The 23,928-nt window shown below is 38.4% G+C and overlaps 4 protein-coding genes across 4 annotated transcripts; 2 read left to right on the top strand and 2 right to left on the bottom strand.

Annotated features, from left to right (window-relative positions):
• The first annotated feature begins 217 nt into the window (after positions 1-217).
• On the top strand, positions 218-4,913 carry LOC146456524 (uncharacterized). Its single transcript, XM_085092994.1, has 4 exons — positions 218-673; positions 1,311-1,377; positions 2,009-2,308; positions 3,233-4,913. Exons 1-4 carry the CDS (start codon positions 344-346, stop codon positions 3,415-3,417), a joined length of 882 nt encoding a protein of 293 aa, XP_084949120.1. The 5' UTR covers positions 218-343; the 3' UTR covers positions 3,418-4,913.
• A 1,629-nt stretch (positions 4,914-6,542) lies between these two features.
• On the top strand, positions 6,543-9,960 carry LOC146456525 (uncharacterized). Its single transcript, XM_085092988.1, has one exon. The coding sequence runs from the start codon at positions 6,832-6,834 to the stop codon at positions 7,786-7,788; it is 957 nt and encodes a 318-aa protein (XP_084949114.1). The 5' UTR covers positions 6,543-6,831; the 3' UTR covers positions 7,789-9,960.
• Positions 9,961-10,409: 449 nt separating this feature from the next.
• On the bottom strand, positions 10,410-20,779 carry LOC146456526 (pleckstrin homology domain-containing family F member 2-like). Its single transcript, XM_085092992.1, has 9 exons — positions 20,515-20,779; positions 19,835-19,899; positions 18,218-18,355; positions 17,196-17,259; positions 16,171-16,296; positions 14,556-14,662; positions 14,149-14,317; positions 13,241-13,368; positions 10,410-12,417 (listed from the first exon to the last, which is right to left on the bottom strand). Exons 1-9 carry the CDS (start codon positions 20,528-20,530, stop codon positions 12,322-12,324), a joined length of 909 nt encoding a protein of 302 aa, XP_084949118.1. The 5' UTR covers positions 20,531-20,779; the 3' UTR covers positions 10,410-12,321.
• A 774-nt stretch (positions 20,780-21,553) lies between these two features.
• Positions 21,554-23,679, bottom strand: LOC146456527 (von Hippel-Lindau disease tumor suppressor-like). Its single transcript, XM_085093000.1, has 2 exons — positions 23,252-23,679; positions 21,554-22,471 (listed from the first exon to the last, which is right to left on the bottom strand). The coding sequence occupies exons 1-2, from the start codon at positions 23,601-23,603 to the stop codon at positions 22,341-22,343; spliced, it is 483 nt and encodes a 160-aa protein (XP_084949126.1). The 5' UTR covers positions 23,604-23,679; the 3' UTR covers positions 21,554-22,340.
• Positions 23,680-23,928: the final 249 nt, after the last annotated feature.

Below are 23,928 nucleotides of genomic sequence, written 5' to 3' on the forward strand. Positions count from 1 at the left end.
GTCATACTTGCTAAAATATTCTGTTTAAATGACAGAATTTAATTGATTAAGTTGAACGGTCATTGCCAGAAAAACAACTCTTAGCTAGCCAAAACACCAGGGTGCATGTCATGAGCTTTTGTTGAATTTGTCGTTTTAAAAGTAATGTTTGAACAACTTAGCTTTGAACGTGAATTTAGCCAAACTAAAAAACCAAACAGACAAAGATGGCATAGACGTGTTAAAAGCAAACTCAAATTCACTTAAACTTAATATATTACTTGTCAAAATTGCCCGGCATTAAGACAAGCTGAAAACAAGCTTTCATTATTTTAATTTCATACTGTAACCTGAGCCTTCCTTGATGATTTTTACCATGTTTAAGAGCGCCGTTTTCCTCAACCTGATCGTATCCCTGCTCCACGGGAACTTACATGCGTTCTACCCCCATACCGAAAACGACTATGTTTTAGTTGGACATGTTTTTCAAACAGTGTACACTAACGACTGGTTCAGCTGCCTTCAGATCTGTCATCACGAACCAAGATGCACCTCGTACAACTTCAAGACATCCTCAGAAGCTAAAAGTCTGTGTGAATTGAACGACATTGCACTCGAAGACTTGTGTGACAGAGATAAATGTCTTATCTACTCGCCGGGCTTTGTATTTCAACAATTAAAAGAAGCCAATAAGGTGACCTAGTTCAGTTGTTCTTTGAAAATTTATTCAGTAATATCCGTTAGTTTCTGGTTCTCTGCATGAAGAAGCTTATTATCTAAGACAGTAAACAGCTTTAGAACTAACATTTTAAATTCATCCTTTGGCCTTTAATTTTCCCGAGGATTATGACAGTATCTTTCTTAAACTATATCGTTCATCTCATAATTCAACAATGAGATTTTCCTGAAAGAATAACTTGATTATTGACAAGTTTGCCATTTAGTGCATGTTCAATGTTTTTAAATAATCAGGTTTAATATTCTTATTAACTAAAAGAGCAGCTCTGTTGGAAGTTTTAAACAGTTTTAAAATCTCACCTTTTTCTCGAAAGATCTTTTTCTCCTATTCTCATTTTTTCTTTCTTTTTAATGAGGAAGTTTTATAGATTTGAAAAGAGCAGAATAGCTCTTGTTATTTTTCTCAACACCGATGTTACTTAGTAAAACAAAATTCAAAATATAGAAAAATTCCTTTTCAGTTTGTTCAGATCAGTTTTACATTGGTCGATCAATTTTCCCCAGTTAATTTCAATTCTCTTTTAATTTCGTGAAAAATCTTACATGGCAAATTTTCAGCCACTTCATCATGGTCTGCTTTATTTTCTCCAAAGAATTCCGGCAAGAAGTGCAGTGTCGAAGACAAGATACCTACCGCAACCCCAAACCCACCCCGCTCAGGTAAATGTACTTACGATTGTGTTTAATCCGTTTATATTTCTATTCCTTATAATATGAGGCCGAAACTTTGTCGTTTTATTTACATTAAATGAAGCAAAGTTTGTTTTGCTAACCTCGCCTCCTTTTCTTCATCAAATTCACCAATCTCGTACCCAGAGTCCTCAGGCCTTTTGGTCAGCGGGTGGGCGCCAGGAGAGCAACGGCTGGCGACTAACCGCTGACCAAAGAGCCTGAGGACTCTGGGTACGAGATTGCAAATTCACGGGGAAAGCAGAGATGGCCGTCGTGTCGAGAGCACTCATCTCGGCGTCATGCGGGTTGAGTTTGGTGTTGGTTTTCGTCCTTGCTCCAAGAGATTTTTCTCGGAATACCCCAGTTTTCCCCTCCCCTCAGAAACTAACATTTCCAAATTTCACTTCAACCCGGAATCAGAGGGCCACGGGGTTGGTTATAGCAATCATTCAACTATTCAATGCCACCAGGAGTTAGTTCAACCCTTCTTTGAGCCATTTATTTACTTACTCTAAAGAAAAATCAGGAAAGAAAAGAAAATACAGAAAAGACCACTTGGAGTGTTTTCTGGAATATCGGGAAAAGGTCTGCAATAATTTACTCGCTTCATTTCTCACAGGTCCCAGTCCTCCCCAGACTGTTCGAGCAGTCAACAAAACGAAAACTAGCATCAGAGTCACGTGGGATAAGGTTCCATCCAAACAACAAAACGGTAATGTCAGGAATTATAATGTCATGTACCAATTAAAGAAATCAGACGGGGAACCTCGCAACAAAGTGGTTGACGCTGCAATCTCCTATTTGAATTTGACTGGACTGCTTACGAACACTAGCTACACAATCAAGGTGTCGGCCAGCAATGAGTTTGGAGCAGGACTACCGAGCGATGCTATCACTGTCACCACAGCTGATGAGGCCAGTGAGACGGATTTCTTTTTATTTAATTATTTGAATCCTTTATTGTAATAGACCATTTCTGAGTTGCTGTGAACCTCATTATGAAAGCGAGGCTAAGTGCAAAGTTTTTGTTATGAAAATTAGTTTTCATTCATATGCAAACAAAACTAATTTTCGTAAGAAAAGTTTTGCATTAGCCTCTCTTTCATGGTGAGGTTCACAGCAACTCGGAAATGGCCTTATATCTGGGTTACAAATATTACAAATATGTTGCCGGTTCCAGTTCACTGGGCTGGTAACAACTGGAATCCTCTCAAACTTCGGTCAAAATTATTCATATTCAGAGAGAAAATTAAATAACAGCACTTAACAAAAGTGTGCGTAAATGTAACATGGGGGAATACGCATTATTTACCCTCTCCCACCTTTATTTGTTCTAATATAGCTGATATATTATCTACACACTTTAGTATTAAATCCTGTACATTTAAATTTACTAATAACGACATGGATTCATCAAAACATCCTGTCTTTTCCTTTCCAAAATCTTCGGTTATAACAATTGCATTCTCGCCACATGCAAATAATCAGGCAAAACATACCGCACCGTCCTCATTAACCCCCTTTGTGCCTCAGACTTGAGAAAGCCCCCCCCCCCCCCTCCCCCACCTCCTTCCCTTTACCACCACCACCTAGTATGTGAAGGTCCTCTCTTGCAACTTCAGGTGAGCAGGGCAACAGTAATCACATTGATTGTATACTTTTCTATAAATATTGCCTTCTATTAGTATTGCTGTCCTTTGTAAGTTTTCTCTTAGGGTGTCTCGATAGGACATTAAAACCATGGTAAATTTGTACTAGAAAGAAACTTGGTTGCATCTATAATAGCTTTATCACGAGCAATTGTATCCAGCCATTTTTTACTTCTGACAATGTTTTTTCTTAGATCCTTTCAGGTGTCCTTCAAATACCGGAAATCATCGAGACCCTAACAGCTGCTTCAGGTACTTCCATTGTGACTTGGATGGTAAACCACATCACAACACTTGCCCGCAAGGAAAAGAGTTCAAGCCGAATGAAAATTTCGACCGAAAGTGCGACAAAAGACAAAAACCACCATGCCATGTGTAAGCGTCAACAAGATAAAAAGCAGCGTCTCTCAACTTTTTCAATTTTCATTAATACGTAAAACAAAAATTAAAAAGGCCATCTTGTTTTCGGCTAATCTTTCTTAAAATTAATTTGGTTCGATTGGTAGGAGAAAACATAAAAGTTGACTCAAAAAATGAGGGAAAAATATTTAATTGATATCGATTGGTATCGAGCAATCGATGACAAGTCACACAAAAACCGTTCATGCTTTGATATAGATTGGCAAAATAAGTAGAACCCACTTTTTTCAACCCCGTTACACGTGTGCATGATTTATTCATTTTGTTTTGCAACAGCTTGTGACCAATCGATAGCAATCGATATCAATTAAGCAATCAATTGATAGTGGAAATCAATGGCAATAAATCAATAAAAAGTCACAAATCTTCTTCATCGGTTGGTTATCTATTATTTGTTGTCGATTGGTATGGATTGCTATCGATTGTCATAGATCATCGATTTCATCGACTGGATAACTCAAAAAAATATATAAATGTTGTAGCTTTGTAAAATGACGGCCGACGTTTTATGTGGGATTTAAGCCATCGTGAGCGAAGAAAAGGACAAAAGCGAGCTGTGAAGAGGAGTGGACCGTTTCCAACAAACTATGCCTCACCGTTTCTTTGAAATTCGCTCCCCTCAAATTATTTTCGCGTTCACTCGCTACAAAGACGGTATGACAACGATGATTTGCGATTTGAACAATCATACTTAGAGACTAGCTAGCTTGTATGAGTGTTGGTCTGACTAAATGCTCTCTACCCTTGTGACGTATGAATCGGAGGGTAAACCCAAAAATTTAATGCATGTCGCTATGCCCTTGATTAGGCTGAATAAATATTTGGTAAATATTATGTTCATACCATCATCTCTTAAATTAGGTAAAATAGAGAAATAAACTGACGTTCATTCAGCGCAGTTTAAGACGCGGTGAATGTCTTTGTGCTTTCCAAACCTTATGCAGTTTTAGGAGTTTGCCTTTAGGTATTTATATCATAAGTAAAACGGAATTGCAATATTAATATAAAGTTGAATCTGTGTTGAAGAACTCACAACTACTTTCTTGCTTATCTTAACGGCTATGTCCGTAGTTCGTCATGGCATTGTTACATAATCATTGCAAAAGAAATACGCGTTTCTTTGTATTATAATAAAATACCGATAAACTCCAGTTGATTCTATGATAAATAATGTTTTCCTCTACCATAGCTTTCAACTGGTACCTATTAACTTCCTGAAGTTTTACTTATTAGTTGTATTTATTTATTACCATATAACTACTTTTCTTTTTTCTTCTTCTTCTTCTTTTTCGTTGTTACTCAGCTACATTAACTCTTTACGGTTATTCTCAGTAATTAACTTTTACAAGTTCCCGTTATCTTTTTCATTACGTTTGTTAAAATTTGCTTAAAAAAGGTAATAAAGTTAAGTTGTTCTTGTTGTTGTTGCTGGTAAAATTGCGAAAGGTGATTGAATGTAAACCAACTTATAGTCTGATCCCCAGTATTAAAATAAAACGGCAATTTCTACTGATACTTTCCTCTCGTCCCGAACTCTTTTCAGTGTCTTTTTGCTTCCATTTTCCTACAACAGCCATAAGGATCACTCTTTACATATGGAATTTATTGTATACCCAGTAGGTTACGTACCTCACCGATATTCGAGTTCAATTGTGGTTCCTTTCGCAGCTGAATGGTCAGTGCACGAACACAAAACGTTGTGCTATTTCCACATGTTTATAAAACTGGCAAAGAGGATACAAACTATGAAAGAAATGTGATGGTATATTTCCAGCCTGGTGAATAGTATGCCTGCGTCACTTTCTAGAATAATCATCATTCTCATTCATTCACCAGGCTGGAAATATACCATCACATTTATTTCATATACCACACGTTCGACATTCAAATCCTAGCAGTATGCAGGATGTTTGTCCCATGAACCTAGTTTAATGGCCTTAGCTCCCACGAGTCTCCTCTAGCTCAGTGGTAGAGCATCCAAACTAGTAATCGGAAGGTCTTAGGTTCGACTCCTGATAGGAGAACTCGGATTTCTTTTTTCCGAGTATGCCTGCGTCACTTTCTAGAATAATCATCATTCTCAGGATACAAACTGTTTGATAAAAAAAAACATTTATTTTTAAGAATGCCACTGCCTTCATGAAATCTGACAAGAAACATCTGTCAGAACTGACTGAGTAGCATTTAATTTTGATCGCCGGGCATTTGAATTGATTTAGTGTTTTCTCCGTTGTTTTGCCAGCTGTTTTTAAACACTCACAAGGATGCAAAGGTTACCCCATGTAAATGAGGAGGATGGCCATCGAAGATTTGAAGTTAATCAACAAGCCGTTTGAGAGACATGGCCTAATTTCTTTCTACCGTTGTCCTAAGATCACTCAAATGCCGTTGGATAAGGGGCATGGATTTTTTTCACCGTTGTCCAGTATTCCAATCCCCTCAAACAAAAAACAAGGCCATGTTACCGTGTTTGTGAACTGAACTTGTCTCGCAATTTTGTTGGGAGACAAGTTACCGTCACGAACGTTGCTTTTGTGTAACATGTCCTGAAAGGAGCATGTCTTGCCACAATTTTGCTACAGTTTCAAACCCTCGCACGTGCAACACGGCGCTATCACACAAGACAATTTTTCTAAGTTGCACGAATCGTTGCCAAGCCAGCAACATGTACTGACGCAGCGTAGTTTAACATACCTTGAAATTATAATTAACGCCTTGTCTCGCATTTTTTTGGTTGCAGTAACCGTTGTACTATTAAAGCAGAGCCAACTTCTTGCAATGATTGCGGTAACAAAAAATTGCGAGATATGTTCAATTAAACGAGGTAATTTTTTCTGCGACTTGTTTCAGTGGCAACCAAATTGCGAGACAATTAGAGGGAATATTACACAAAGTGGTAAATGTACTCAGACTGAAAGGTGCGTTGAGCACCCTCGCCACTATAAACACTGCACAAATGTTTTACTTCCGCCGATACTGCTTGCGTGACAGCAGACTAATAACTGAATGTTCGTCATCACTTATTTTGTCTGTCGTCTGGGCGGTAGCCGTAGAGATAGAAAAATGTGAACTGTGTCTGGAATTCAGTAATTCAGGTAGGGGAACATAGATGATCTAGTATTTTATACCCATGGAAAAGATTATTAACTGAAAAATGTAAGAATTTTCAATACTCACAGAAAGTGTTGCTTTGACGTTTATTGGAAAAATTATTTGCTTAGTTGCTTTTGAGGAAATGACAACAATGCCCCTATTTTATGCTATACTGACCCCCTCCCTACTCCTTTGCCTTGTAAGCATTCTTTTCAACCGTAGGTAGTCAGTTTCGAGTGAATTCCAGCGACCAAAACATTGAAGACATCGCGGCTTAAAGATGGTCTCTTGCTACCGAGTTATCAAGGCACTGTGCATTATATTGAACCTGATTATGTACACGCTTCTCCTTGTTATGAACTATGCTGCTAAGAACAAAAGTGGAATCCTGTTTGGAAACAAATCCATCGGACAAATGGCGCGTAGATATTCCATCGAGCTTAGCCCAGCTCCTTGGGCCTTTGACATCTGGAAGCTTGTTAACGCGTGGACATCGTTATGGATTCTCTACAGCCTGACACACATCTTCAGGAGAAGTGTGCCCGATGTTCTTAGCCCGTTCTTCTTCGTGTGTTTTACCCTTTCTACCGTATCGAACATGGCTTGGACGCAGTTCATGAGCTGGGAGATCATGAAAGCAACAACAGGCTTTGTTTTTGCACTGTTGGCCTTTCTGTACGCTGCTCTCATTTGCAGTTACGCTGGTTTGTACAGACAACGCTACTTCATTCGACAGCTCGACTTCTGGGTAATCCATCTTCTGGTAAATAATGGTATTGCAGTGTACGCCACATGGGTGACCGTAGCAGCCCTCCGCAGCCTTGCATTAATCATGACATATTTTCATGGAATAAAGCAGGAACTTGCAGTCACTATTGCACTCGGAATTCTCGCTCTTTCAATGGTGATATGGTTTATTTTGGAGAACACACTGTTGAAAGAACATCTACTATACACTATAACAATCTATCCAGTATTAATCTGGGTTTTGGTCGCTAGCGTGATACTCAATTTTAATCGCGTCAGTCGCATCAACAATGCATTTATGGAAGTTCTTCTTGCAATGTCATGCATGTTTTTCTTAGGAAAGATCTCCATCTTGATCTGGAGCGTTGTTCAAAAGAGGAGAGAAACTCGGGCAGTGGCTGATATACAGATGACTGAAATAACTCAAGACCCGGCTGAGCAAAAATACACCAATAAAATGGAGGTTCAAAATGAAGGCTTTGTACAGTAGAGGAATTCACGAAGAGGGAAATGTCACGCAAAAAGCGCCAATCTACTATGGCATGGCACGTTTGAAGAATAAGCTGACGATGACAGACTGGAACGTCGATGAAGAAATGAGTACCACAATTTGCGTGACAGTATGCATGTAGTCGGACATATGGCAAACATCTTCCGTCGTGCGTCGTTCAAGACGAACAACGCAAGATAGTTCCTCCAGACACATAATACGTCTTGTGCCCGTCTTTAAACTACAGACGAATAACCGATGAAAAACAAATCTTTGCCCAAGTTCGTCCAGACGGATCCTCTAGTATAAAAACGGCCATTACTGTAAAGGCTGCGAACGCAGACGCCCGGCGCAGACGTATTTCAAGCCGTCGCTTCTCTCCGCCAAAGAGAGAAGCGACATCCGGAAATACGTCTACGTTCGCAGGCTAGTTATTGAACTACTTCACTGAGATTTTTCTCAAATAATTCTAAATTTATCACTGAAGACCACGGTTAAAATGGCTGGATCATGAGTCATCCCATGTGTTTGAAAGGCTTTGGGGGCGAGGCAATTTTTTTCCAAGATGGTGAGTCGGATCGTCAGAAAGAAAGCGGCGAAACATAATACAAACAAAATGAAACTCCACTTAGCACTGCTCGAATAACGACCGAAACGGGTCGAAACGAGTACGAAGATACCGCGACATCTAAGGCGATATCCGTTAAAAAGTTTTTTGTATAGGAAAACCGGTTTGACAGTTATTTGTACAGTAGAAAACAGGTTTATTAGCGCGCACGCTTATTGTGTTTCTTTCAGTTTTTCCTCAGTTTTGCGCGTTTTCGTTTGAGAGAAACCGAGTGATTAGATTTCTTGTTAATCCAAGAAAAGATTTGTTCATATGGCAATTACCTGTGATTTCTCACTGTTGTTTTTCTGGGAAGGGACTACAAATTGGCTACAGGCAAGTTAAAAGATGATTATGTTTCGATCAGTACTCCCGCCGGCCAAAATGTAAAGAGCAATGAGTGTTCAACGAACTGTTTTTAGTTACTTGGTATGTACTCAACAAAACGCGCGTGAATATAATCTGATATATTGCCCGAAAGGAAAGACACACACTAGTCACGCTGAACAGATGTGATCGGTTCATTAGAACAACTTTACAACTCCATTTTCGGATTTCCTAAAACAGCACGTCTCAAGAAATCCGGATTTGGATTAATCTTCAAAATCTTTCCGAGAGACAGCCGGATTTCTTGGATCTAAAATTCGTCTTCGGATTTCCAAAAAAAAAAACACAAATCTGAAAACGGGTCACAAAATCCGGATTTGAATTAACGAAAACACCCAATTGCTATTTATCAGAAAAAGTTAAGTTGGAGAATACATCATGATAGACACCCAGCAAGGCGCCAAGCGCCAAGTTTGCTAAAGTCAACCCATATATACCCAACAAGCACGAGTGGAATAGTTGTTTTATTAAAAATGTCCAAGAAATATTGCTAGATATTGCTGATTTCAAGTTTAAAAAAACGACAACAGTTTTGATTTTTGAAAACGTCTCCAAAGCTCTTCTGTCATCTTCAGTTTAATTGTAAAGTACAAAGTTGAATTTATATGTAATAATAAGAACATATTTTGCAATAAAGACCAGTAGACGCTTAATGACCACTTTTTATTGGGCATGGTATAATTAACAATTATTCCACGAGCGCGCGTTGGAAATGAGATGATAGATAGCCAACGAGGCGCGTAGCGCCGAGTTGGCTATGATCATTTCATATCCAACAAGCGCGAGTGGAATAATTGTTTTATTAAAAACAATCAAGAAATAATGCTACATTTTGCGGATTTCGCTTTGCAAGAACAATTAGAAGACAATTTAATGGTCTCTATTTCTCGGGCATGGAATGATGGCTCATATACCATGGCCGCTAAGCCAATCAAATCGCTCGAATTGCATTATACAATGATCCAGCTTTTAATAATGGCTGTTATCCCTCGACCGCTGAGCCAATCATAACCCTAGATTTCTAATGATCCAATGCATGACTGGTATAAAGACCGGTTCTTACCACGTCACCAGTGCAGCGCTTTACAAACCGAGAAATGAAGCCAACTGGAGCTGGTCATTTTGTAAATTCGTATTGTACTCATTAATGGTGAATAAATGGTTGTCAATGTATCAAATGATCAGATGGTAATGACTGCCGATGAAACATCACATGAATGAAAGGTATCCGGTCGTTTCGCTGCAAACGTTTTTTTTGCTAGAGCGCTAAGTATAAAAATTGTGATAAATTCTCCTTTTAAAAAGGAGCTCGCCGGAAAAATATTACAGCTACTTCTGTGTATCACAATGTTCGTGTGAAGAGTCAATTGAGCACAAATGTTATCAACGCCGTTCCCAGGGAGAGGTTGAAATATTATAGTATGTCACTTTTAAAACGTAGCGAAACGACCGGTACTGTTTGATCCAGGAAGTGAAAGTAGAAGTTATAACCGCTCCATCAGAATCACTTCACAAATATTGTCCTTTCATATACTGACTCACGGTCAGCTATTGTATAATGTCAGATTCCGTCGCTGAAAACATAATGACACAGCGCAAATACAAGGCTGATCTTACCGCATTGTAATCGAGTATTTAAAGGTCAATTTTAATTACAAAGTGGCTTCATTACAAAGTAATAAATTCTAACTGTATTACACTTTCTTTTGGTGATCATCTAAAAAATACAGTATTTTGAACAGTAATTATGCCAATTCCAATCAAGTTATTCCCTGTAATGCTCTAAGCTGAGAAGTCGGTACCAGCCACTTCCAAGAACCGTGTCAGCATTTTAGAAATATCTTTTCAGTGAACCCTTCAATATCTAACTTCTCCTTGCAATATTACTGCTTGATCAACCATACAGGTTATGGGAACAAGGGAAATGATCACCAAAGATAAAACATGTCTTGATGTCTAAACAAATACTCCCAGCTTGGTTTTCAATTGAGTGTCGTAAAACCAAACCAAAGTAATTACTCTGGCCAACAGGTGTAAACAACACAACGAGCCAATCAGAATTCGGAAAAAATGCATGTAACTGGCGCCAAGCGCGGGAAAACGCGTGCGGCGAAAACAAGATTGGTTTTGGTTTGGATTCCCATTGGTTGAGAAAGTGGGGCGAGTTTTGTTAACCAATAACAGAGCGCAGTGATGCAAAACCAATGCAAACGCGAATTACTTTTGAAAAACCGCTCTAATACCAGAAGAAATATCTGGAGAGCAGTGACCAGGGCCATAATGGCAACCATCAGAGCACCAACTAGTGTCAGATGCAATAGAAACACCTGTACCTACATAATGATTTGCTAAAAATCGCATGTTACAGGTACTACGTCTGTTATTTATCCAGTAAATTATTCTCAGAAATATAACGATCATTTAATGCTCAGCATTTCTTGAAACACTTTTCACTGAAATATTTGAAATAAGTAAGTTACTATGTGCACTCTTATTGTCTTGAAAACCATGGCAACATAGAAAATAATTTCAAGTGCCAGTACAAATGTATCATAAAAAATAGAAAATTTGCTATCTTTTATTGTTTCTGTAAAATTATGGCAATACTCTTGAAAGTTTAAGAGAACTCAATGAAAACCAGCCTGTTCACAGCGACCTGCTCCCTAAAACAAAAACATCTTCTCACAACTTGTGCCAAACTCTAGGATTGTTTCCTTATCTTTCTCCAAAACTGTCACGCAACACTTCTCATTCCAGGTCCCAGCTGTTCAAAGACCGGATAGCCTTTAGTTGGAGTACATTTTATATACTGGATTGCGAATTATCCACTGGATAAAGTTATCCACTCTTTGAACATATGGCACCAGGTCATTATGTTATCATAATGGATACGTGAGGTCTACTTAGAACTAAAATCTTCAACAACCTCTTACAGTAACTAGTTACGTGTATTCAATTAAAAACCATCTCAAGCTAAATCGTATTATGGATGAATCGACAACAATGAATCTGCAACAATCATTGCTTTCAATTAACAAGACCTAAAAACTCCCAGGCCCTGGCTACAATCCCTACATTCTGGACAACATTATATTATTTGTTTGTTGCTTTTACAGGACAAATCAAATGAGACCAATAATATTCACAAGGAAATGAACAATATCCAGTGATTCCAATTTGAGCGATGGAGGCTTGTAAAATTCTAAATATATCTAAATATGGCATTTGACTAAGAACTGATTCAAACAGGATAATTTTCATATAAGACAATCACCTACTAAAGTTACAGCATAGAGAGATTCAGCTCTATACATATTATAAGTAACACTTGGAATAAATTCAACCATTCACAGACACGTTTGCCCTGTGCTGCTAATTTGTTCCTCTTTTTGTTTACATTGGTCAAGTAATTTTATAAATCTATACATGTCGTAAACATGCTGTTAAGAGCACATAAACATGCAGCTCTTAAATTCCATAGGCAAAGTTCACATCTGTAAAGCTTCCTTTGAACATCTGTGATGACACCAAACTATGCATCATACTTCATTGCTAGAATTGGTTTCCATTGGCTCTGCAGTTTCACCGTCCCCTCCCACCCGATGAGCCCCATGTTCTCCTTGATAAAATGTGGGCTGCAACATAAATAAGAAATCTAAATAAGTACACTTGAAGAACAGCCCTGACAAATCACACCTTTCACAGGCTTGTGGTAAATATACTGCTTTGGTTTAGAATGGTTTCCATTGATCTTAATTAATCTATTTTAACAAACAGATTAAGTTTCAGATTTGGGAAGCACTTGATGGTCATTAAGTTTTGCAGTATGTGTGAACTCCTTACCAAAATGTTAAGGAGAAATTCAGAAGGGCTACATCACCTATTTTTGGTATCACTTTAAAAAGCTAAAAATATACATGTATTGGAATCAAAGTAAAACCCAAAGTAATATTAATGCTCAAAGTTTGTGTATAAAAATCAAATATTTAAATTCATTCAAATTGTTCAAATAGCAGGTTAGTGTGGCATGAAATGAAATGAAATAACCCAGTTCATGAATTGATCTGCAATGATGAAATTTAGCAAAAATGAGAATTAGAATTTCCATAGACATGCCGCTGAAAACTTGAGGAAAAATAGAAGTCTGAATGTTACAATTTTCAAAAAGAAATGTATGGCATGCAGGCTATCACTGCCTTCATGCCATACATTTCTAAGTTTGTAATTTTATTATAATACATGTACATGAAATTGTAATTTTTTTATTTTTATATTTCCCTGATTTCCAAGAAACTTCACCTTTTTTGCTAATTTCAGTACTTAAAATGTGAATTCATTTCTGAATTCACCTAATAAATATTTTATGAACATCACACTAACGACACATTGTGTTATAATAGAGGATGCAAGACAGTAAAGACTGCTTTGTAACAAAGCATGACATGAATATCAGCAGACCTTGGTTGGAACTTGGTATTCTGATGCTGCAGGATTCTCAGCTGTGGATTCCTCTTCATCTGAATTCTCCTCTCCAGATGACGATTCCTCTGCTGCTTTTTCTACCTTCTGTGGTGGGATGGGGATAGCTATGCAAAAATAAATAAATAAATAAAAAAATAAAAATAATAATAATAATAATAATAATAATAATTAGGCTGTTGGGAAATAGTGCTTGGTGACCGTGTAGGGTGAGAAGGCTGAGGCATCTAGCATTCACAGTGCTCACCCCACAAGTAAGCCTCACTATGATTGTAATCCTCCATCAACTCTGGTTTGATCAGCATGAAACAAGTTCTCTGGTGATAAATAAAACTTGCTCTGATACAGCTGAAGAGGGTTGCATTTGAAGAAGATCTAGAGTCGGCCATGTTGAAATGTCACTGCTTAGTCAGGTGACAAGTATCCAGACCTCTGTCAGCCTGACCAGGGAGCTCCAGCTCCCAAACATTGCAGTCTCCTCAATACTATTATGGCATAATGCTGGATTCTTTTGTCTTACTTTTATGCTCAAAATCATGCTGGCATAATGAATAAAACCCTGATTACAACTCAGAAAATCTGAATCTCTGAGTGCTTGTATGTTTGCTACTATCACAGTAACATGTACTGCTTTGTGTTGCAATTATACCAAACGTGCCATAGGAAATTCAACTATACAGTTACTGAATGAGCACAAACTTTATGAACGACAGCATTCTCTTCTACCTGTACCAGATAACCTGATTGCTATCTTGTATGCAGCCGGCTTCAAGAATGAACCTTTCAGTCTCGGTACATTAATTTTTGTACTTGTACACTATGCTAAGTTAACAACTGTATCTTGAATTTCAGCAGGCTGTGTGTGTAAAATGTAAAGATAAACATACTTGCTGGTTTCTTTTGTTCCTGATAACCTGAAGCTGAGAGTTTGCCACTTGATAACAAAACAAAACAGTTATCACACACTCGCAATGGTTTTGATGACTGAGAAGGCAACAGGAACTTTTTGGTGGAGCAACTGCTACATACAACACCGCCACACTTTCGACAATGATGCTGCAGAAAAAAGAGGTATTAAATGTTACATATAAACAAACTGTCAAAAATGGTGCGTCAAGGGTTTTCATTCAATACGAATGTTTGTTTTTATCAACAGAGTTGAAAAACAAAGGTCATTTGGTCACAGTAAAGAGATTTGAGTGCTGATGATTCGAGTGCTAGCCCTTCATCTGAGTGAATCAAGTCACTTTTCCCAGATTCACTCTGACAAAAGGCTTTGTATTTAAGTACTCACCCTACGATTTAAAGCTGTAAATTTGCTCTTTAGACAATGCATGCACGTTGATGCCTCACTGTCAGGAACCCAAACTGCGGCATGTTCAGTTGTACCTTTCTTTCCCGCTGAAATGACAAACGTCACACAAAGTTTGCAGATACCACACACAAGGTAAAACTTAAATAAAAAGACTTACTTTGTTTAACAAGGATGACAATTAGTTTGGTCTAATGACTAATAAGAACCCAGCAACAAATTCAACCCATATATGATGCCGAATCCAGGAATCAAACCCATGCCACATTAGTGGGAGGCGAGTGTTCTTGACTAATTACTGCTGCAGCACCATCTATGCTCCCAAGGTAATTCTACAACATCTACTTTTTTTCACATGTAGGTTGTTGTCCTTGGCTATTACCTCAAGTTAGATTCCAGGGGCAATGACTACCAGTCTTACTTTCAGAAACCTGTTCAGGAAACTTTTGTCTGTTTAATATAAAATACTACACTCTAACAGCTGTACCTGGTCCTTAATTACTTGTCTGAGTTTATACATAATCTTCCAGTCTTTAATTCTCCTTTGTCACTTCCCACAACGCCATGGGCTGAGTTGCTCGAAGCATGGTTAGCGCTATCCATTAGTTAAGAGGTTTTAAAACCTATAGGTTGTCATGGTATTTAACCCGGGTTAGCGCTAACCATGCTTCGAGCAACTGGGTCCTGAATGTCTAGCTTAACAATGACCAGAAGTTTCAATAAATGTTGACATAGGTGTTGGAGCTAGCCAAAGTACAAAGCAGTCAGGACAAAGACACCCAAACTAAGCAGTAATCTGATTGAAATCTACTGTTAACATAACCGTACCCACAGTTGTGCAACAATCTACTCAGTGTGTCACCAATATAGAATTTCTAGCTAATTGCTCTGTTGTTCTTGTTGTGACAACCTTTAGGCTGTAACAAACTGCGCACAGCCCCCCCCCCCCCCTGGGGGGAGGGTACTCCCCTATATGAGCCATACGGGGACGTGCCGCTGGATAGGGTATGGTTTTTGGCATCTCTGTCCTGAACAGGGTATATAATTTCAAGCCAGTCTGTCCTGGACCCGTCCTAGACAGGGTATGGTATTGGCAATCCGAAATCAGAGACGTTAGTCTGTATTTATTTTAGTGAAGTATGCTTCACGTCAATTGAGTTTCCACTTAAGGTTCACCGCTGTTAATGCGAAATTTTGGGATTTTTCACCATCACTTCTCGGAAGTGTATTATTTTATCTGTTGTGATTGGTATTCGCGTTTCAATGCATGGAACATCACATCCAGTAAGCTGGTGACAATGGGCCTTTAAATGTTATTACTATTGCCAATAAACACTTGTGTAAGACAAGAGATAGATGTTGTCCTTTGTCCTAAATAGGGTCTTAAAATAGAGGAGGTTATTTTCGTCCTAAGCAGGGTCAGGGTTTCAAACCCCCAGCAACACCCCTATACCCAAACATGGGTCAAGTACCCCCCCCCCCCCCCCCCCCGGGCACAGCCAAGTGTTTGTCACACTACTCAGTAATTAATATCTATCTTCACCAATCTGCACTCTCCAGTACCGATCAAGGCACACTGTTAATAGCCAATACTCACTTTTAGCCAGCAGGTCTTGAATACACTTATTTATGTGTGCCATCCATTCTGCCTTCTCTGTCCTGGTGGCTGCATAGACTGCAAATGATTTCTTTGCACTAATGATCTGCCACCCATTCTTCAAATCTAAATATTGACCAAACAACAATAATAAGCTCCAAATACAGTAAATAAATAATAAATTTGTATTGCGCATAATTCCTTTACAGTATAGGGAATTTGGAAATGTTGGTTTTTGAGGAGAGGGCAAAACCGGAATACCTGGAGACTTATCTCGAAGCAAGGACGAGAACCAACAACAAACTCAACCCACATATGATGCTGCGTCCAGAAATCGAACCTGGACCACATTGGTGGGAGGCCAGTGCCGGCTCTCACCAATGCGCCATCCCTACAGCCATGATATACACTACCAATTACTAATAACCATAAAATGAAAGAATGCTTCATAATCACATTTCTGTTCTTTGATTCAACCCCTTGAGAATCAGTGGTTGCAATAATTATTGCCATCACCTTCACTGCTCTGTTTCAAGACTCAAAGTCACAAATTTAAGCCAAAAGAAAAACATGGAACTTAGGAGAGAAGATGCAAATGACTGCATGACAGCTCTTGGGTGAGCACCCTGGAGGGTAAAAGAGGAAGGCCAAAAATGATCATAACACGACTGGTTGGATTAGCTGGAATGTAGCTAAAAATGAAAGTGCAGGAATGGCTGGGTTGGACAGAACACATGATGGCCTTATGGTGATCTGGCACCACTTTTTTTACTAGCGAGGGGAGCTCGGATGTCAGCATATAAAAGGCCTAATGGTTGCTGCCTGAGTCCATACATGGACCCTCCGAGGTGGACAGGATAAGCAAGTACGAGTGAAAAAATATGAATAAGCAAAAGAAGACCAAGAAAAATCCTTACTATCCATTAAAATTACTTCAGGTCAGTGATAATAGTGACAGTAAAGGTAATTGCAATTGCAACCACTGATTCTCCAGTTTATAACCAGTTACTAAATGTAACACTTACTGCCTTCATCATCCAAGGACTGGAGCTTGATGTCCTCTAGCGGAATAATATGTTGCTTGTTGTACTGAAAAGTACAAACACTTACTTAGTCAGTGATCTTGGAAGTCCATTCAACCCTAACAATAAAATTATTACATACTATGCTTTTAATATGAACAAGGGTCAATCGATATCAGGATTCAAAAGTTCAACTTCCTTCCATCACATGAAGTGCTTGCTAACAATCCTCTCAAAAATTATGGAGGCCCACTACTACGGGTTAACAGGATACAGAATATTTCAGCACATGTTATTGGAGAGATGTAGGACATTCACAGGAAATAGTACAGGAAATAAGGATATTGAGAAAAGAGAATTCATCATACAAAGCATCACATTTGGGTCCACTTATGGCATCTTAAAATGTGCTAGCAGCTAGAATTTTGTGATATTCAGTCAATTAATAACTGCTAAAATTTGTTTAATAATATTGAACTCCTTCACCAAACAAGGTTTTAGCCAGAAGAGTGTCCAGGCATCTGAAGGACGGCAACTTTACACCAAAAAAAAAAATTTCACCTAATCTTCAAGAATATTTATGGCAGACATGCCTCTTGGATATCCAATTTTTCATTTCTGACTTCAAACCTTCAAAACATTTTCAGAGAGGTGTGCAAGATGAGGTTAAGATACCTACAAGAGGTCACAAGTATCTTGCACAAGACCACACATGGCAGATAACTACTCAATAATGTTCAACAGTATATGTAAAAGACCACAAAAATAATATGAACATAATTATCATGAATTTAGACTGAATGACAGCCTTATTATTTTCTGATACAATTGAACAACTTTATTTTTGATGACCATGCGACTATTTTCTGTTAATTATGACAAAAATTAATATTAGTTCTGTTGGCTTTTCATAGGACCTGACTAACACCCTTTCTACACATTGCATTGCAGCTATATTCTTTCAATAGTTATAACGTAGATTACAAGTGTTATAAATAGGCTTGTCTGCCAGTAATACTGCTCACCTTTTTCTTGTTAATGACAATGTTTCCATAAACAAGAATGTCATTGAATAAAAAGAACTGGCGTGGTTTGGGCTTCTTGCGGCAAAGTTTGGTCAAAACTCCTTCACCAACCAGAACTCTTCCTGGTACCAATAACGGCTGAAAATTGAACAAGACAAGCTTATTATTAGCCTGTGGGGCAGAAAAAACTTTCTGCATAAGTTGGTTCGGATTAACAGCATTTCAGCCTTAGAAAAGATACATCAAGTGTGCATCAACATAGAATATGAGACTGCACCTATCCCACAAGTTTTATGCAAAAAAAAACTAGCTGTTGAACCTTTAGTTTGAAAACAGATGGTGTTAAAGAAATGTTACAGGTATCTGGTCATTTTACTACAAAGTCGTTCTGCTGCACAGTCACTTTGCTACAACAATAACTTGTTCTAAAAGTTACTTCAGGTTTTAAAAGCATTATTTAATTACTGTATCTTAACTGTTTCTGCATTTCACAATAGTTGGGTGAAGACATGAAGAGTAACTTGAGCTCAAATATTTGAGTATACCAGCCTGCATGTCAATTTTAAAATGTAGCGAATCAACTACCGGTAAACTGTAGTGTAGCAAACAATACTTTCAATTTATTGTAACAGAAATGACCAGTAACCATGTAAGAAGGACCTACATGTACATGTACTCGTGCTCAAAACTTTTGAAACTCCTTGAAAACATGGTACTTACTAAATTACAGGTGGAAATAAATGGAAACAATAGCAGTGCCAAAAAAAATGTGTGTATTAAATAATGCTCACTCCCAATAAAATACAATTTGCTAGGGATACAAAATAAGATCTTTTTTGTACACAACTATCGCTGGTTTGCATTGCTGTCATGCTGGTGGACAAAACAAAAGAAAATTTGTTCACAAAGTTTGCATAAATATGGCAGTGAACTGCCAGAGGAGAAAAATCTTATTGTTCCTGTCCACCAACATGGCTGCGATGACGTCACATGCAAACCATCAATTGCTGCAATGACATTGGAAAGATTTCCACACAGCCCTATACATTAATTATACATACACCACTGTCATACTAACCTTCTTCCCAAATGGCGAGTGTGAATCGAGTTTGAGTCACAAAAATCATAAATAATGTATGTAAGGGGCTGTGTGGAAATCTTGCCATGACATCACATAAAGCATGTTTAACTTTGCCCCACACAATGATGGTGATGAGGATTACGATGGCACGCCAAAAAAGTCTGTTTTATACTACAGGCCCCAGTTGTTCAAAGGCCGGATAACTTTATCCTGTGGATAAGTCACTATCTGACTGTTTCAATCTGAGAAAAGATTTCAATATTTCCTCTTGTACAAGCGAATATGCACACTCTGACCACAGTTAAGTTTGGGAGTGTACAAAAACCTTGGACAACGTTGAACGTAAAGTATATTTCAGACCCTGAATAGTGCCTTATCCAGCAGATAAAGTTATCCGGCCTTTGAACAACTGGGGCCAGATCCACATATTACTACAATTTGTTTCGAAAGCAACGACAACACATTCCATAGCTTGACTGATAGAACTATGAACAACAAAACTATTTCATATCAACATAAGCTTACAGACAACTCACTTGCCCAGAAGCTCCAAAACAATTTTCAACATTTCGTATCCTTCTCTCATTGGCTTCTGTGTTGGCTATAATAACATAATATAAGTAAAATATTACAAGATGTGGTAGACAACACAAACGACAAATTGATTAGCAGTTGATTAATCATGCTAGGTAATTAAACAACTAAAGTAAGTTTGCATAAGCTTAGGTATCTATATTAAAAATAACGTAGTCTAAAAGACGTTCAAATGCTGGTATGAAATTAATGAGACATTGTTAAAACACACGCAAAAGCAAAGATGTGGCTCTCTTAAAACAAAGTCCTTGAAATCCTAGCCTATTAACACGATACTTTCAATGAAATTTTTCAGGCTCAATATTGTAACCTTCGTTATGCTCCGATGTATGTGCAGGTTATTGAGGTATGGTTCACGTTTTGCAACAGCTTAACCTCTTTACGATGCCAAATAACTACACTGATCTTTATACATGTACTTGTACAACCACATCCCATTCGAACACATTATTAACCCTGCAACTTTGCAGGCAGTTCCCGCCGTCAAGAACCTTTAGTGCTTTAAAATATACGCTTAATCAAAAACATAAGATATAACGAGCGCATAAAAAAATTGGTCGCTCTCCAAGTAAGAAAGATCCTGAAAAAATCAAACAATAAAAAGTACAATTCCTTCACATACCTAACCTGTCCACCATCTTGTTCTCACTCCCAGCTCAAAATGAGGGAACTGATCACATGCGTAGATTACGCGATTGTGATTGGTGCGTGGGCTGATCCGGAAATGGTCACGCTGTATCATGGGGGAGGGGGTTCAAATGTCAACATTGGCCATTTATGGTAACATTACGCTAGATTCCATATTTTTTGCCATAACAGGAAAATCGAACGGAGCAACTGCATAAACAACTGTAATTTGAATTCGCAATTCGCAATTTGAAGGCTAGTAAAAACACTACAATTATAGGGAAGATTTCTAATGTACTAATTATATTTTTTGTAATCACCACCTTGTCATTTTCCACTCAGCAGGTCAGATTTGCAAGGAGCACTTTTAATATATTTTTTTTCTGAGATCAATCTGAGGACAGAAATACAAACACATAAAATCAGCTCCACTGCCTCAGCTGATTCACTGAAACTACTCTCAAGTTCAGCTGAGAGTCAATCTCAGGCAATAAACATCAGTACTTTCCCAAGGGTTGCAAATGGTCTTTCTCAAACTTATTAATAATATTATTCAAAGGCCAAAGACAAAGGAAATTATGCACCGTGACATGTTTGGATATCTGATGAAAACTCCTTGTTTTCCTCAATTTCCTTTTCAAAATCAGTTTGTTTAAGAAGTTATATCAAACACTGGTCACAGTGTTTCATCACAACATCAAAAACCTTGAAGTTCGTCAAAAATACTCCGCTACGTGTCATATTTTCGACTCTCTTCTCGGTGTTTGATATGTGATGAAACACTGTGTCTTGTGTTTAATATATTACTTCAAAACTTCCTAGCCTTGCAAAACTTTTAGTTTAATTGTATGGGTCTTGCAGTCTCCCTTTTTGAACAACTCTGTCGCAGAGGATCAATAACTTATTTCTTTAGCATGGCTAATGAAGTCTTGCGTGAGAAAATACTAGTCCCACCGACTCACAAAGTCTTAAATAATTTCACCATTCACCACTTTGTTTCCAATCCAAGTCATCATAAAGTTGAACAGAATATACTAGGGTATTGATTGTGGGTTTATTTTATCCATTTTTTTCACAGTTTAATTCTTTTATCTCTGTCAATACTTTCCTAAATACAGTGTAACCTTGCTCTACAAACACTCACTTAACAAGGACATCTTGTATTAGACAGCATTCTTTGTCCTACCCCATACATTTCTCTTTATCTTAAACCCACTTAATAAGCTAAGGTCACACTTTGTAATGCAGACACATTTTTTGGTCCCACAGTGTCCATAATAAGAGGGTTTGGCTGTACAGGCTCAATAGGTGACAATATAGGTCAATATAAAAGTGCAAGCTCTCTTTTAGGACAGCCACAAGAGGATATAGCACAAGCAGCAATTGACGCGAGCCACGAGAGGATTGGACCCCCACTCCAATAACCCAGTCCTCTCGCCGCTTGCTCAAAATCCTCTTGCGGCTGACCTGAAAGAGAGCTTGCTCTCAGGCTAGCTTGACACTTGATGAATTTGGCCATCCATTCTGCAGACTGTCCATGATGCCCAAACTCATGACACTATGCATTTATAGCACTCCCCAAGTTAAAAAACCATGTAAACCAACGGGGTAATGGGTGAACCTCAAGATTTCAAATTTAAATTGCAGGGATCTGAAAATGAATGAAAATTCTGTAAAATTGTAACTTAAGTTAATTGTATGCTCCGTCAATACGTGATATAACACCAGATCCAATATATTTAGCAAAACAACTGCCTATGAAATCATATTTTCAGTCATTTAAGCTCTCAAGATGATCTTCTAAAAGGCTAAAGCTCGAAATCATACAGCTGGCAAGTTATCTGTCTCTGAAATTTTCTCAAGGATTAATGGTGGAAGAGGAAGCTTAGTGATGTTCTGTGGTAAAACAATGTTCCTCAGTGCCTTTATACAGTACTCTTCAAGCCTGTAAACTGAAAGGAAGGAAAAATAGTGAACTACATGAGAAGTAAATGGGTGTGTGGTACGTCCTTACAATATGCCTCTGCCAAAAGAGCCTTACACTCGTAGTTCATCAGGATTTTACTATATGTAATGACAAGTCAATATAAAGCTATGTATACCTGAGGGTTATTATCACCGCAGTAACTGTATCAATCAATAAATTAATCAATCAATCAATCCATCCATCCATCCATCCATCCATCCATCAATCAATCAATCAATCAATCAATCAATCAATTAATCAATCAATTAATCATTTATTTACCCACATGTGGGTAAATTTCAAAGTAAGGGGTTGTGGAGAAAGCCTATGCCTCAGTCATTCCCAGAAGTGGCCAATAATATCTAGAGCTTAAAACCCTGCTACCGCAGTCCCGCAGTCATCACTACGGGACTGTGGACCGCGGTAGCACTCCAGTTTAATACTTAGATCAATTACTTATTCATCTGTTGAGCGCGGTAGCACGGACCACGGGTTTCAGAGTAATGCACCTTGCGAGTGGACGGGTATTCTGAAATTGCTCCGACTGATATAGCACAAAACACAAACATGGACGTTCTACTCCTCCTCAAATGAAACAATACTCGCTGCACAAGTCTCCCTTACCACCATCCCGTTCACCGCCAAAATCAAGGATGGCCTTCTGAACACATAGGTTTAACATTTTAACATTTTTAGTGTTGGGGGTGGTGGTGAAAAAAGAGATTGTCCCAAGCCGTTTGCCTCAGCGTAGCCTATCTTAGCTTACCAGGTAATGTGATGTTGACTTTAGCTCTAACGGCATAGGCTTTTCGACGTTGAAAATCCATACGCCGTATTTCTGGTTGAGCGGGAAAGTATGTTTCTCTAAAGTTCAACAACATTCTTTCGTTTGTTTCAGAGTCCACAGCTATCCAGGGATGAGTCATGAACGTGTTTAAATCGAGTCGCCTGTTCGCCTTTAGGGTAGCTTGTAATACTTCTTCGCCTTGATAATTTATCCATATCACGTCGACTTGTCGCCCAGTAAGGTTCACAAATCGAACCGGTGATTCTATCATACCGTGTACAGACCTAAAAGGACGTACTGTTCGACGTTCTGCGTTTTCTGGCTCTCCCATGAAGAATTTATTAAAGCTTAATTCTACAAACTCATGTTTTGAGCGAGTTCCTTATGTTTTGATGTCGACGTGAGAGACGTGAGAGCAGTCACGACAGCTGAGCCCGCTTTATTCTGGTCAGCTGTTAGCTTTCTAATAACCTACATCGTCATGCCACTGACCATGCCACTGACATTGTTGTGTACGTTAACGTTACCTTAGGGTCATTTGCTAGCTACCTCAGTTATCGATTGGAGGTTTTAGTGGAAACTAGCCTAATGTGTTTCTTCACGTTGTCAACTTTCTAGTTTCAAATTATTAAAAAATGACGATTGCCCCGGCTTGT

The sequence above is a fragment of the Pavona decussata genome, unplaced genomic scaffold (assembly GCF_977016875.1).
Source record: "Pavona decussata unplaced genomic scaffold, jaPavDecu1.1 SCAFFOLD_254, whole genome shotgun sequence".
NCBI classification, from domain to species: domain Eukaryota; kingdom Metazoa; phylum Cnidaria; class Anthozoa; order Scleractinia; family Agariciidae; genus Pavona; species Pavona decussata.

Coding starts and splice junctions, on each gene's coding strand:
- LOC146456527 (XM_085093000.1), bottom strand. CDS start 23,603: ATGGGAGAGCCAGAAAACGCAGAACGTCGAACAGTACGTCCTTTTAGG. Junction 22,472..23,251: donor AGTCAACATCACATTACCTG/GTAAGCTAAGAT, acceptor CCTTCCTTTCAG/TTTACAGGCTTGAAGAGTAC.
- LOC146456524 (XM_085092994.1), top strand. CDS start 344: ATGATTTTTACCATGTTTAAGAGCGCCGTTTTCCTCAACCTGATCGTA. Junction 674..1,310: donor AATTAAAAGAAGCCAATAAG/GTGACCTAGTTC, acceptor TTTTCTCCAAAG/AATTCCGGCAAGAAGTGCAG. Junction 1,378..2,008: donor CCCAAACCCACCCCGCTCAG/GTAAATGTACTT, acceptor CATTTCTCACAG/GTCCCAGTCCTCCCCAGACT.
- LOC146456525 (XM_085092988.1), top strand. CDS start 6,832: ATGGTCTCTTGCTACCGAGTTATCAAGGCACTGTGCATTATATTGAAC.
- LOC146456526 (XM_085092992.1), bottom strand. Junction 14,663..16,170: donor TCAAGACCTGCTGGCTAAAA/GTGAGTATTGGC, acceptor TTGTCATTTCAG/CGGGAAAGAAAGGTACAACT. Junction 12,418..13,240: donor AATACCAAGTTCCAACCAAG/GTCTGCTGATAT, acceptor TTTATGTTGCAG/CCCACATTTTATCAAGGAGA.